Below are 15,452 nucleotides of genomic sequence, written 5' to 3' on the forward strand. Positions count from 1 at the left end.
TGCCGCTGTTTTGGGACAGCCAGCGGGCCAGTGTTTATAAGGCCATCATGCAGCTGTCCAGCGACCCAGAGAATCTTTCTTTTCCCTCCTCCATGCCCTCCACGGCAGGCCTGAGCTGGTGACTTGGCATTTCTGTTTTAGGCGTGAAATCGTAACCATCTCAGGTCTGGGAGAAAAGACTCGTGGCCCAGCCAGCAACTTGTAGGCATTTCTTAGGGGTGGTGGTTTCCCTGTCTCCATCCATCAGGGCATGCATGTTGGTTCTTCTGGCATCATGAGGCAAGTGCACGTCAATGTGTGCACCAGCTTGCTTTATAAACTCTCTTCTACGCAATTGTATCTGTTGTCCTGGAGCAATGTCCTGATTTTTCACGGCGCAGAAATTGGCATTGCGGTAAAGCTTACTGATTTTGTCACTGTTGATGATGTGATCTTCTTCATTTGGGGTGAGCCCAAGACACCCTAGACGCTGCTCACTCCCGGCCTCCTCCTAACCAGGTGGCAATTACTCCTGGCAGGTGGTTACAGGGGTTTGCCCAGTAGTTTGGAGAAAAGAAACTGCACAGCTGTGGGGCACTTCCCATACGCCCGGCATCTCACTGAACACAGTCATTCAAATTCTCGTTTTCACCCTCACCGTCGTCCTCCGAGACAAGCCGTTTTCATCACCTTGGGGGGTCTAGGTGAGGAAACAGAGGCTCCGAGAGGTTAAGTAAATGGCGGTGGCTGGATGCGAACCCCAGCCTGACTCCACAGCCCACGCCTAGTGCTTTCCTGCACCCTGAGCGCCCCCAGAGCACTGGCTGGGGCTGGGAGTGCACCTGCCGCTCGGTGGTGGTTCCCGTGGTGATGGTTGAGCAGTAAACTGCTTCTCTGACCTCACCCACCCTGCGTGTCTTTGTTGAGTGGGGCACTCGGGACCCTGGGCCCACTGTGGAGAAGGTCTTTCCTACAGGATCATGGTCACCTGCAAAGTGTGTGGGTACGGTGGGGTTCATTTAATAACCTGCTTTTGTAGACATCCCCAGCAATAATATTTGCAAAAAGCCAGAGGTTCAGCCCCTTGGTACTTACTCATAAGATGTGCCTTTCCTGAATGTTTTCAGAAAAATACTGGAAGATGTAAAGAACTTGGTTTCTGGCAAACAATAACTGTTTTTGCTTATATCTTCTTCATTTGTTGACACATAAACCAGCTGAAGAAGCAGGCATTGGAGACACCCCCAACCTGGAAGACCAAGCCGCCGGACATGTGACTCAAGGTCAGTGGGCTAGAATCGCCTACCACAACCTGGGGGTCAGGAGAAGGGAGATGGCAGCATTCAGATGGGCTCTACCCTGCAAAGAAAACTCGCACCTGGGCCCTAATTCATGGGTCCAGGAGGTTCTTATCAAAGATGGGCTAATCAGACATAGAAAGAACTCTAGACACACACACACACACACACACACACACACACACACACCTCTTTTTTTTTTTTTTTTTCCTAACACTGTTTCTGAGTTATTCCTAAGGTATTTAGTGTCCTGAGAGAGGCTGGCCCTGTCCAGCCTGGGGAGTCAAGAAAGAGTGTCCAACAGAAACTCACATGTGAATGATAGGTGATTTTCTCCTCAGGCTGCCCTCTGGCCCTGTCCCAGGAGCAAGGCCTCAACCATATCTCCACCAAGCAATTTCTTTTTAACTTTCTTCTGTGCAACATTCAGACCTTATTATGATTTTCTTCTCAGGAACCAAAACTGTGTTCAAGGAAACCAACTTTCTGTAATCATTTAGCCCAAATGTTTTAAGAACTTAATTTTATATTAAAGATTCCTTATCAGGGTGCCTGGGTGGCTCAGTGGGTTAAGCATCCGACTTCAGCTCAGGTTATGATCTCGCAGTCTGTGAGTTCGAGCCCACATCGGGATCTGTGCTGACAGCTCAGAGCCTGGAGCTTACTTCAGATTCTGTGTCTCCCTCTCTCTCTGCCCCCACTCACTCTCTCTCTCTCTAAAATAAATAAACATTAAAAAAAACTTAAAAAGAAAAAATTCCTTATCTCAGGAAATAGAGACCTCTGATATAATATGGCACTGAGTTCATTTTCTATCACCTGCTGCATCGATGAACTGGAGAGTCTACTGTATCATGTGGAACTTTCTAGACTGCCAGAGAGCTAGAAAGACACTTTTTTTCTCTCCAGAAAGTGATACGGGATTTGTCCAACATCTAGTGCTGGCATTGGGGCCATCTGGCTTTAGGAAGACTCTGGGCCCAAAGAAGTGTTTCATTGAGGGTTGTTGGTGTTTTTTTAATGTGTATTTATTTTTGAGAGAGTGACAGGGCATGAGCAGGGGAGGGGCAGAGAAAGACAGAATCTGAAGCAGGCTCCAGGCTCTGGCGGGCTCCAGGGCCGAGCTGTCAGCACAGAGCTCGAACCCATGAGCCATGATATCATGATCTGAGCCAAAGTCGGACACTTAACCCCCTGAGCCACCCAGGCGCCCGTTCATTGCCCCATAGTGGGCTAACTTCATTTCGCATAGCATGGAGAGGTGTGTTTTCACTCTTAGACTCACAGAGAGCTTCAGAAAATATTAGAAGGGATAATCAGTGTAAGGAAGAACCCCAGTCTGTGTGTTAAATAACTAGAACCCTGCCACCTGTTTCTTTCAGGTCATGATTTTCAGGCTTAGGTGAAATGAGAGGCTTTTATAACCACTGGATATGACCATTTATTTCCATAGAAGTGGATTTGAGTTTTTTCTACAAATATTTATTACAGGCTAGGTCTTCATGTCCCTGCAACATATTCCATGCAATGAAAAGATCAGGCCAACATCTTTTGTGGAAACTTTGTTTTCATGCTCACTCAAATTTTTAAAAAAAATTTTTAAATGTTTATTTATTTTTGAGAGACAGACAGAATGTGAGAAGGGGGGGAGGGGCAGAGAGAGGGAGACACAGAATCTGAAGCAGGCTCCAGGCTCTGAGCTGTCAGCATAGAGCTCGACACAGGGCTCAAACCCATGAACCTCGAAGTCATGACCTGAGCCAAAGTGAGATGTTTAACCAGCTGAGCCACTCAGGTGCGCCCCTGTGCTCACTCAATTTTTACATTTTTTTCCCATCAGTGGCCTAGAATCATGTAGCTATAAAGATGAACACCAGGTAGGCATTTGCAGTGGGAAGTTGGCACCAGATCTGGAAAACGTGGAGGTTTCTACCTCTGATCCTAAGGAGGACTTGATTAGGACTGCTGGTCCAAATTGATGAGCCCTGTTCCCTCCAGCGAAATCGGACATGCTCGTGATCCACAAACACACTTTATTTGCTAAAGGCCTGTAGTCAATTTTCAGATTTAGAAAGAGCCATCTAACAAAAGCATAGTTATTACATCTTACCCTTGCAGTTTCTGCTGCAGAAAGAAGGCCTCTGGTAGCCCATGTTCATGAATACCTGCCAGACAAGGACATTTTAGGATGGCACTACAGGAAGCAGAGTGTCAGATAAGGGAAGGCCTTACCCATGTCCTGTCACACGGAGGGGTAGACCTTTCTCCTGTGTCATGAAGACCAGGCCTCCTGACAGGGATGTGGGGGGAAAGTTTATCCAGAGTCCTGAGGCCTGCACACTGTTTGCCCAATATTGTTTACCTTGGACCACCCCCCCCACCCCCCCGCTGCAAGATGATTGCTATGTTTATTACTTACTGAGCACTTCATAGTATTCTAGGAACTGAATACAGTATTCTCCCAGCCTCACTCCTTCCTCCAGAAATATAGTTGCACGATGATCGGTTCAGTCAATACACACACACGGTACAATCAAATATTGATGACTTTTCAAGACGTGTTCACTATTTGTGTTTGGGGGCCTTTTTCTCTTTTTTTTTAATGTTCATTTATTTTGAGAGAGAGAGCACGTGAATGGAGGAAGGTCAGAGATAGAGGGGGAGAGAGAGAGAGAGAGAGAGAGAGAGAGAGAGAGAGAGAGACTCCCAAGCAGGCTCCAAGCACTGTCAGCACGGAGCCCGATTTGGGGCTCAATCCCATGAACCATGAGATCGTGACCTGAGCGGAAACCAAGAGTCAGACGCGCAACCGACTGAGCCACCCAGGCACCCCCCTCCTTGGTCTCTTTTTTAATGAAGGTCATTCCAGGTCTTACAGTCTTTTAGAGAACAGTAACGTCCTGACCGAGAGCAACTTCTAGAAAGCTCTCGGAGGAAAGCCTTTTCCAGAAGGCAAGGATGCATGGCTCGTCTGGGAGGTGGGAAGACTAGCATTTGCCTCAGCCTCTGGTCTGTTGAGCTGGTTGGTTGCTGAGAAGCCATGGTGCTGAGGCACCTGCTCAGGTTGTCTGGTCCCTGCGTCTCTGTCATTTGGGCTCTTCTTCCCAGCGGCTGACCAACAGTCCCAGTGAGGTGCTGCAGACCCTGCAGAAAGCAGAAATGAGCCTATTTTCCTGATAGCAGTTCACCAGGCAGCATTCCGTCGTTGGTCATCGCTATGTGGCAGGCACCGTGGTTGATGGCAGGAACAGGAAATGAATGAGATCGTGATCACGAGGCCCTGGTGTCAGGGTAGGGGTGGAGGCGAGCCAACAGGCAGCTACAGACTCTGCCCGGGTGGGGAGAGAAGACGGGCACGTGTTAGCCGTGCGTCCACAACCGCACATGGATTCTCCACCACCCTCCCCTCAGCTCTTCCAGCCCCCTGAATCTTTGGGGTTCTAGGTTTCGTTTAGAGGAATTGTATGGGTTGTCCTGCTGGAACCATATGGGAGGATTAAAGGGTGGGAATTTAAAAAAAAAAAAAAGGATGTTTATTAGGAGTACCACAGAGCATGCCTCTCCTGTCCTTAGTACACGGTCAGGTTCTTTAAGGAGTGTTCGCGTGAACGCCACCGGGATGAGCCAGAAAGGGTGACGTGACCTCCACCAACCGCCAGCTGTGTGACCATGTGAATGCGGTGGTCTCACGGGCTGGCGATGTCTTTGTCACGCAGGACCCTTTACGGCCACAGTGGTCTGCTGCACCTTATGCAAAAGGCCCGTACTTGACCCATGAGCCAGATAAATCTGAATTGTGCTTCTGTGTATAGGAACCTTACGGTTCCTGATGACGATAAATTTTGGATTTTCCAAATCTATCAGAGCGTGGAGCTTGAGGCTGGGTTGGTTTAGGGGCACCCGCTGGTTTCATTTTGCAAAAGGGGGAAACACAGAGAGAGGGAGAAAAAAGAGATCCTTGGGGCACTCAAGCCAGGTCCTATCTAGAGGCCAGAATCTTCAGGAAGCTCAGTGTCCCTGGAGAGAAGGAGAAGCTTCTGTGGCCTAGTGGATTCAGCACAAGGCAGCCCTGGATGCTGACGTGCTCCGAGGCCACCCAGAGCCGGTGACAGAGGGATAATGCTGGTGCCAGCGGGGCCGTAGAGGTCACCAGGTCCAGCACCCCTATTGCAGATGAGAAAACTGAGGCGCAGAGAGGGGAGGTGCTCACCCAGTGTCACCCAATGAGTCAGTGTTAGGTAAGCCAATAGAGCTTTCATTCTGAGCAAAGGAAAACAACAAAGATGAGCCCAGAGCCCGCCTTCCTCGTTCTTTGTTAGTTGGCCTCGTGATGCTGTTTAAACGTCCTTTTCTTATTTCAAGAGCGCGTTCCTTCTCTTAAACAATTAATGCATCCTTGCCAACCATTTGCCATTGCTGCCTCTTCAAACCCAGAGGAGTTGAGAGTTTCCAGCCAGCAGAGGGAGGTACCTTCGAGGCCCTTGGCCAATGTGTTTAGCTCTCAGGATCAGCCTGACCACGGCAGAGAAGCTTCCGGGGCCTCCGTGCTGCCTGTGGGGGAGAAACAGCCAGAGGCCCCTGTGGTCTCCCACCATTCCCAGCATCATCCCATCTGCCAACCGCCTTCGCCAACAGGTGGCCCTCAGGAGCCCCACCAGGAGTGGGGACCAAAACCAGGGGATGGGGTCGAGGGGGGTCTGGCCTTTCCGAAGCCCGCCTCCCCTGGATATCTCCAGACGGAGCCTGGGAGTGTCAAGGCTGTGCAGGAGATCCTCCTTGGGGAGCCAGGGCACCAGAGAGGCGAGGCCGCCGACCTGGGCACCCCAGGTCTGCCCCGCCAGTACGCGCCCGGGGCCCCCATCCTGCCTCATGGCCCAAGGGAGGCCACACACCAGCCTTCAGGGACAGAACCAGAGGACACAGAGGGAAGTCGTCATGACGCGGAGCTACTGGAGTACCAGCTTGTGGGAGATCTGCGCCAGGAGGGGCCCCCTCTGAAGGGGGACCATGGCAAAGAGAGGCGGGGGGGCAAGGATGTCGATGAAGACCGCGATGTGGACGAGTCCTCGCCCCAGGACTCCCCTCGCTCCCACGTCGCCCCAGGTCTGCAGAGCTCCCCAGTCCGAGGCGGGCCACCCCCCCAGACAGTTTCCAGAGGAGCCACTGGCTTGTCCGGCTTCGCAGCTGAGGGTGCCATCCGCCTCCCTGTCGATTTCCTCTCCCAAGTTTCCACAGAGATCGAGGCCTCAGAGCCCCCCGGGCCCGGTTCAGGGCCCACGGCGGAAGGGCAGGACACGCCCCCCGGGTTCACCTTCCACGTGGAAATCAAAGCCAACGTGCAGAAGGAACAGGCACGTTCAGAGGTGGATTTGGAAGGGGCTGCACTTCCCGGCCCCCCTGGAGAGGAGCAAGAGCCCCAGGGCCCTTCTGAGGGAGAGGACACAAAAAAGTCGGACCTTCCAGAACCGTCCGAAAAGCAGCCTGCAGCTGTTCTGCCAGGGAAGCCCATCAGCCGGGTGCCTCAACTCAAAGGTCTGTGTCTTGGGCTCCTTCGCTCCTTCCTGGTGACCTCGTGTGCCACCCAGGCTGCGGGCACTGCCACCAAGCTTCCGGCCCTTCCTTGAGTCCTGCTGCTTCCGAGGTTCCCAGAGAGAACCACTCAACCGACCAGCCGGGCACTGCTGCGCACCCTCCCGTGGCCTCCTCCTGCCCCTCAGGCTCTGGTAGCACGTGCTGCTCTCACGCTTGCCCGCCATGTTGCATGTCACCAACACCCGCCCGGCGCTTTCCGCCCCGTTCGTTTCTCTGGCCACTTGAATTACAACGGTCCTCCAGCCCCCAGCTGGTCGGTGTGCCGCCCTCCCCAGGGCGGATGACAGCCGGTTCACTTGTGTGCCCTAAATTCATTGTCTAGAACCCTCCCAGCCCTTCCAAGGGGGCATAAGGAGCCCCGCTCTGCAAATGAGGCAAGTGAGGCTCAGAGAGGGAACGTAACTTGCTGAGGGCCACCAAGCAGTAAGTGACAGAGCCACATTGACAATCTGGGCGGGTCTGCTGTGCACGTCACACTCTTCCCTGGTCAGCACAGCACCTTCTGGAAGGTTCTCCGAGCCCAGAGACACAGAGGCCGTGAGCCTGGCCTGTGCTGCTCTTGTCAGCGGACAACACATCACATACAGCACACGACACACGTATGAGGATTTGGGGGCAGCCGAGAGCCTGTGCTGAGCCTTCGGTTTAACAGCCCCCACCCCTGCCCGCCCTGCCTTGCGGCAGGGGAGACAATGAGCAGAAACAAACATTCCTGTCCCGAATCTCCTCCTCCCCCGCCCTCGGCAGAGCCCGGGGAACCCTGTGCTGGGATTGCAGGGGCCTCAGCCCCAGCCCACTCTACCAGAGCAGCCCTTGGGGAGCCGGAGAGGTGGGAGGGGAGGTTCCCCCATGTTGGGGTCTCTGTGTCCTGTCAGGAAGACGAGGAGGCCAGAGGAGGCCTCCAGGCTACAAGTTGGGCGCATTCATACCTTTAGGACCTCTCGCGTGTTTGGAGGGCCCAGAAATGGGTGTTACTTGAGCCATCCATTGCAAACCTCTATTCGATTTTTATTAGATTTTACTTGTCAAGAGAACTTAGAAATGTTGTAGATAAAGGAACCTGTATTAAAGTTGAAGGCCAAAAAAAGAAATCATATATCTTATTTTAAAATACCCTAAATTCCAAAATACTAGGGGACAAATACCTGTGATGCGGCAGATTATAAGAGCGTTTCCTGAAATGGTGTTTTATGAACACTGGCTATCGATAGATGTATCCAGGGGAAAAAGAGTTCCATGGTCCAATTAGTCTGGGAAAAACAGGCTAAGCCAAGTGAAGCGAGGTTTGCTGCTGCAGGACTTGTCAGAACCTTTAATATTCAGTTGCACATTATGACCCTCTGAGAAAGATACAGAGTATGGATTTCCCAAATTTATGTGATCCCACCTGCTAACATCTCCTGGAAGAGGACCCGTTCAGTAGCACCCGATTTGGGAAGTGCATATCTAGCAGCTGCTTTTGTTGTGACATGGTGGCCGTGGTTGATTTGGGCAAAAGATGTGAATCCAGTCTACCTGGGTCTCTTATGAAAACGCATATTCCTAAGCCCCACCTTACACTTACGAGTCTTGGGTGGGCCCAGGAATCTGTGTTTTTTCAACCTGTCCCAGTGGTGCTGCTGAGCAGTACGTTGTGCAAATCTCTGGGCTAGATCATCAGTTCGGGTCACTCTAGAAATCCAGGCTCCAGTAGCCAGTGTGAACCTCCAAGAGACCCCATTGGCCTTTTGGCAGGGGGAATATGATATTGAAACCAAAGATGAAAATCTATCCTCAATTGTCAACAAAGAACGTCAACCGAAGGAAAAGATGGGTTAGAGATGGTGCTGGTGGACCTGTGGTTTCACCAAGGGGTGCGGCTTTTACACACAGAAGCCGGCAGTGTTTTGTTTCCAAACTCCAGAATTGATCTGCTAAGCTGTTCGACAGTGACTAGTTTGTAGCTAATTTGGGAAAATGGCAAGGATGTCCATTGGACAATGGAAATTTTCCTCCCCTTGGGAGGGTCTGTAGGTGGCAGTAAGACCTTCCCGGGCTGGTGTGGAGTGGGCTTGTCAGGGGGCAGCTGGGGCTGGCGACTGTAGCCTCCCTAGTGAGGGACAGGCTCTGGGCAGACAACTCACTTACCCTGAACCTTGGGTGCCAGCATGAGTGTCGGGGGGGGGGGGTCCTACAGAAGGTCGGAGCATAGCTGAGCTTCCCCATCTGTGGCCCTGGGGCCTCCAAATGCCCCTCCTTGGCATGGAGGTGGTCCCCGCTGGAGGAGGTTGACCCTGGCTAAGACAGGAAAGGAGCCCGTGAGATGGGTCTGCGCTGTCTCCGATCCTGATTTGCCCCCGTGTCCGCGTGTGCCTGGAACAAGTTTTCACTGCGCCCCCTCTGCATGTCCCCACCCTCGGCCAGCCTGCTCCAAGCAATGACCCCAGTGTGCTGTGTTGATACTAACAACGAGAGACAGATTGAAGGGGAAAGAAAATCAACTGAATGCCCACCAAGCCCAGCTGAACCAAACACGTTGCACTGATCCCGAGAAATCAGCGTTGACTACGTCCGGCTCTTTCTGGGAGCTGTGCAAATGGGGGTAACTTACATTCTCATTTTGTATCTTATCAGCTCGCATGGTCAGTAAAGGCAGAGATGGGACGGGAGCTGATGACAAAAAAGCCAAGGTAAGCTGATGAAACCGTGAGCCTCTGCCAACATCCAGTTTATCGAGAAGCCGTGCTTATCTGAATTAATTTCTATATGTAACACGCGCAGAGCATCTGCCGCGGAAGGATGACTGTCATTAAAAGTGCTTTGTAGTTTCATGCAAACTTTTCAAGTTCCAGCATTTATCCATTTTGATGCTTCTGCCAGGGAAGGGCGGTTGGCAGGTTCATGAGTAAGAGCTCCTAACTGCAATGCCATTAGCAGAATTGAAATGCGATGTTCACAGTAAACGAAGATACGTTTGAATTTTCTGCAGTAAAGTTTGAATCTTACACTACCCACTGCAGATCTAGGATCAGCAAACATATATGTACACACACACACACACACACACACACACACACATTTAAGGTGTATAGAGAATATCATTTACTCAGGTGGCTGAGGGAGTGTTGATCAAGGAAGTGACCTCTCACCTAAGGTGGAGGGTTCTGGAAAAGCCCAAGAAAAGAGGACCAGTGAGGTAGGCCGTGAAGGAAAGGTAAAGGAGGGCTGCCGAGGCAGAGGTGGAAGCAGCATTCTGAGGAGCGGGAACAGCACAGCAAAACCCGGAAGCATGAGGAAATGATGCATGCTTTCAGAACTCTAAGCAGATGGGTTGGTTGATTGGTGTGGAGTGCCAGGAGGGGCTGACGACGCTGGGAAGGATAGTCGAGGAGGGAAACGCGATACACGCCCCTAAATGCTAAGTGGACACGTGGTGCAGTAGACGCCATCTTGAAATCTTGCCATGGGGCCAGTTTGACGTAAGCTTTGGTCGGTCTTCAGAAACCAACCCGAGGAACCGTGAATGAAGCTCCTGCTCCCACCAAAAATGCATCCACGGCCATGCTGGCTTTCTCAGGGCTTTCTGTCAGTTGTAGTTTCCTCCCTTAATGACTTTGCATCCTGGAAAATTCTTCTGTCACTGGACAGTAAGGTTTCCCCAAGAAAATCCCCCTGTGGCTCTAGGTGAAGACCTAGTTTTCTTAAAGGCATCCAAAATTTCCAGTATAAATTCTGCCTGAAGCGTCTGGGTCCTAACTTGTCCCAGAGCCTCGATGGGGTCTTCAGATGCCGAGTGTAGCCCTAGGAGTTGGGTGGCATGTGTTTTGCCTGCCCTGTAGGAAGTCAGGGTTTGCCATCACCAGACCCCCTGATGAGGCAGCTGGGAGCTACCCTAGGCCGTAGCTGTTAGGCAGTCGTGATGCACATTAGGGGAATCCCAGCCTCATGCGTGCATGCCTTCCTTTCTTCATGCATTTGCACACTTGGGTAAGACATCCCCGCCCTGGACACCGAAGGGTCAGTTCTTTCAGGAACCTTGGCCAGGTGGGGAGTGCTGTTGGCAGAAGGGGGCTTGTGCAGCTGGAGAAGGAGGAATACCCACCCGCAACCTTCCTTGTCACCAGCTCCAGGACCTCGGCCTGTGTCCCTCCCCCCACACCTTTCCCCACCCCTCAGGCCTCCTCCTCACCATGGCTGGCTGGCACAGAGGGCCTCAGCCATTTGGGGGGATGGGGGTCCAAGGCCAATGAGGAAACACAACCAAGAAGCCTAATGAAGTCTGTGGTCAGGACCCTGCTTGGTAGTTCTGACTTCCTCTCTGAAACACATCTGGACTAGGCCTCTGGGTTTTATGCCTGAAGGTGTGACCCCTCCTCCTCCAAGCTCACCTCCTCCAGGCGACCAAGCTTCCCAGTCAGAGTACCCCAGAGCCAGTTAGGACAAGCAATCGTCAATCAGTTTCCCTGTCCTCCAAGGGGCAGCTCCGTCCGTGAGGTCATCTGCTCCACTGACCAGGCTGTATCCTTAGGTAGAGTGTGTTCAAGAGTGAACACTGGCCAGATGAAGATTCGCCAGATAGTGTTAAGATACGTTTTGTTTGAGACGTTAATCAGAAAGTGTGTGTGTGTGTGTGTGTGTGTGTGTGTGTGTGACCTGAGGTATGAGACAGAATCTTTAAGACTTGGAGCAAGCACAGTCGTGATTTTAGCAAGCATGATACTCTCAGTGTGGCAGAAGGCGGCCAAGGATTAGCAGGCCGGCATGAGTTCCTCACCTGGAATTTAGCAGAAAGTGGGGCCCTTCTGACCTATGACACATTGGGGATGTTTTCTTGAAAAACACCCTAAGAACCATATGCTTTGGCAATCTCCATTAACTCTTTGGGCATGAAACACCTTTAAACCAGTGGTCTCCAAAGTGGGGGTGGTGGGGGGCGGCCCAAGAAGATCCAATGGACTAAAGAACATTCTAGAACTCCCATTGGGTTTTTTTTTTCCTCTTCTCGTTTAAAAGTTCTGTCATACATACGTTTTTAAATATACATCCTATGTTGGCATCATAGTATACATATTTCACCTATAAATAAGTATGAGGACGTTAGGGTGTGTGGCTGCTTTCTGTTCTTAGGGACGAGAAGGGTGGATAAGGGTACGTGATCCACACAGTTTGGAGATCACTGCTTTAAACCATGACCTGCCATGTTTATTTTTAGTTACTGTCCTTTTTCAGTTTGTTCCCCTCCCCCATGTGCTGACTTTTATTTTGATTTTATTTATGTTTATGTTTAAGACATCCACACCTTCCTCTGCTAAAACCCTGAAAAATAGGCCTTGCCTTAGCCCCAAACGCCCCACTCCTGGTAGCTCAGACCCTTTGATCAAACCCTCCAGCCCTGCCGTGTGCCCAGAGTCATCTTCCTCTCCTAAACACGTCTCTTCTGTCACACCCCGAACTGGCAGTTCTGGAGCAAAGGAGATGAAAGTCAAGGTAAGGAAACCGCCTTTGAAAAGAATCAGGCTGCTCTCATATGGTTTTCAGATGTGTGTTGTTTTTAGCCACAAAGACCTTCCTTTGGATAAACTCTTACCTGGAAGCACCGTGTAGAGCAAAGACAAGTCTGGTTGAAAGGGGAAAGGGGGGCGTGGCACCATTTATCTCCGCTTCCGTTAGTCCCTCAGAGCAGCCCCCACAGCACCCCATGGGACCCTGATTTGAAAATCCCCGCCCTTTGGCACTGGAGAGAGCTTCCAGATTGCCCTCATTTGGGTTGGACACAGCAATGCCTGTCCCACAAGGTCACTCCTCTGCCGAACCATCTTGTGGTCTTTGGTGAATGTCCGTTTCTTTTTTGAGTTTGCGTTATGTGTCAAGGTCAAAGCCAGTAACTGCCTGCAGTCAGCAGGCTGTGCCTGGGGGCTCTGGACCTTTGGCCGGTGGGCTGATTGGTGCTGGTGTTCACCCCGCCAAAGGCTCTCAGCACACTCAGGAGTCACTGAAACCTGAGGGCTGTTTGGGAGAGAAGAAAACAATGACCTAGCTCTGTTAGCGCTCGAGGTCAGGTTCATCGGTGTCTCCGCGGCTCTCTGGTGAAACCAACCACCATCAGTCAGATAAATAAATCCCTACAGAGAATCAGAAAGTGGCTGTCCATATAGGAGTGTCCTGCCCATGATGGGCCCTGGGTGGATAAAGAGCTTGATCCTCACTATAAGCCCTGTTGTGTTTTTTATGGAACACATTAGCACAACTCATGCTGATGCCTGTTGTGGAAAATGGTAGTCAGGGCATGTGGCGTTTGGGTGGGGCTGTGGGTTGGTGTACCGGCAAACCCATGAGACTGTAGAAGACATTTGTCGCATCCTAGTAGGCGAAGGGTCGTTTTGGATCTTAGCCTCATTTTGAATCGAGGAGGTTGAGTGGGACTGGCACTGACTCTAGGTGATAGTAACCTTCCCCGATCGTAAAAACCACTGTGCCGTGCTTCGGTTCACAGGGGGCGGACGGTAAAGCTGGAACGAAGATCGCCACACCCCGGGGAGCGGCCCCTCCAGGCCAGAAAGGCCAGGCCAATGCCACCAGGATTCCAGCGAAAACCACGCCCTCCCCAAAGACCCCACCGGGCACCGGTAAGAAGAACATTCTGGAATCCACGTCAGGGGCAGCTGTCAGCATGTGCCCTCCTCCTCTCCGAAGGCCCCTGACAGTTAGCCACTTCTGGTAGCTGACGGGCACCTACAGTTCACTAACCGCCAGATGGCTCATTTTCTTTGTAATCCTTTTGACAATTTTCCAAGGTAGATCATTGAATCCCCACTTTTGATCAGTGAAGAAATCAAGACCCTAAGAATTTGTATGAATAAGTCTAAGCAGCTCACTTTAAGCATGAGGAGAATGCAGCCGTGTGATTAACAGTGGCAGGATGGGACACCTGGGTGGCTCAGTCGGTTGGGCGTCCGACTTCGGCTCAGGTCATGATCTCACGGTCTGTGAGTTTGAGCCCCGCGTCGGGCTCTGTGCTGTCAGTTCAGAGCCTGGAGCCTGCTTTGGATTCTGTGTCTCCCTCTCTCTCTGCCCCTCCTGCACTCACGCTCTGTCTCTACCAAAAAATGAATAAACGTCAAAAAAAATTAAAAAAATAAAACAGTGGCAGGAAAAGAGATTGGCTGAGGTTCTCTAACCCCCAAGTCCCGGGCCCCCAGGAGGTGTTTTTCAGCCCCCTAGTGAGACGAGTGGCTCCGTGTCTCTGGATAGGTCACTATGGGTGACCTCACATTGGGTGTGGCCCTTGCACACTTGAACTTGCTGGGAGTGGGCCCTTTGGCAGAGCACCTGCCCGCTGCCCGATCCCCTGTGCCCGTGTGAGTAAACCCAGTTAGTTTGGGGAACCAGGCAGGGAGCGATTCCACTCCTGCTCCTAGTGGTGCTATAAAGTGTAGAGTTGCCTTCTTTGGGGGATGGGAGACAGCCGGGCTCTCCCACAGCCCCCGGGGGTCTGTCCCAGGCAACTGGGTTTAGATTCTGCACAACTCAAGGGGCATCTGGCCTGTGTTGGCTTTAAGGAGGTGCTCAGGGGCCTGTGGATGTTGTACGGGTCTCGAGAGGCCTGGACTAGTCAGTGGTCTCTCCGCCCTGCGCTGGCCCAGGCAGGGAGCTCGGAGCCCTCGGTGTGTGTGTGTTTTTGCTGTGGTGTTTGCCTGCTTTGCCCTGGGGTGGTGCCTAAGAGGACGGCTGCTCATTAACACGCATTGGTTGTTTCTCCTTGGATGTAATTCATTTGATAACAAGGGTAATTCACAGAATTGTGATTGGATTTTGAAAGTGATTTTGATCCTGCTTTTCTTTACTTGGCCTTAAGCTAGTTGACTCACACAGCTGGGAACATGCATTTCTCTTCCGGTCTTACCTGCTTTTGGGTGGCAGCTTCCTGGTGCGCACATCTCCCCTGCGGGCCACCTCACCCTGTCTCCTGCCAGTCGGGACCCCTGCTCCCTGAACACATTCCCTGCCCGGCTCGCTTCCGCCGTCTGGCCTGGCTGGGCATGGCTGGTGCCTACAGACAGCATGAAGAGCTCACTGAGGCCCTGTTTAAGCTTCATTATAATGAGTCTTCCTGTGGATTTTTCTTTTTAAGCTACCAAGCAAGTGCAGAGAAAACCACCCCCTGCAGGGGCAAAATCTGAGCGAGGTAATTCTGAGGCCGCTTTGAGTGCCCCGTGGGGCACTTTGCTTTTCGTGTGTGGCCATTTGCTGGCTTAGGTTTTTAGAGCGGAGGGGAGAGGACCTGCTTCTGAAACGTGCATTTCCCACGTTGAACCTGAACGCAGAACCGTCAGAACTCCTGCTCCTCGTGTGTGGCATATGCAGACGTGTCTGTCTGATGGGGCTTTTTATTCCTGCGTGTTCTCGTTTACTCCAGCTGAGGCTTTGGTGGGGGCAGGGAGCATGTGTCTCCAGCTGCTGGTGGGTGCTGGAAGCTTGGACCAAGGTTTAGGTGTGAAATTCCTGCGGGCATTTATTAAACACACATGTATTAAACACTCCCCCCTGTTACTACATCCAGCCTTCAAATCAGCACTGTGGGCTGTGACCGCTCTCCCCATTTTC

The 15,452-nt window shown here is 51.8% G+C and overlaps 1 protein-coding gene across 17 annotated transcripts in view; it reads left to right on the forward strand.

Moving 5' to 3' along the window:
• The window catches only part of MAPT (microtubule associated protein tau), a 101,044-nt gene that overhangs the window by 60,938 nt on the left and 24,654 nt on the right, over positions 1-15,452 (forward strand). For 6 of the 17 annotated variants that reach the window (XM_086687619.1, XM_086687622.1, XM_086687620.1 and 3 more), the window contains 3 exons: positions 1,197-1,262; positions 9,483-9,538; positions 13,342-13,474. In XM_086687619.1, the coding sequence (XP_086543745.1) occupies positions 1,197-1,262; positions 9,483-9,538; positions 13,342-13,474 (255 nt within the window). Of the gene's footprint in view, positions 1-1,196; positions 1,263-6,503; positions 6,810-9,482; positions 9,539-12,137; positions 12,336-13,341; positions 13,475-14,979; positions 15,034-15,452 lie in introns of all 17 variants that reach the window. The other 11 variants (XM_086687608.1, XM_086687612.1, XM_086687611.1 and 8 more) reach the window with 6 other exon arrangements.

Source organism: Puma concolor, chromosome E1, assembly GCF_028749965.1.
Source record: "Puma concolor isolate L17-30 chromosome E1, mPumCon1.1.hap2, whole genome shotgun sequence".
Classification (NCBI taxonomy): Eukaryota; Metazoa; Chordata; class Mammalia; order Carnivora; family Felidae; genus Puma; species Puma concolor.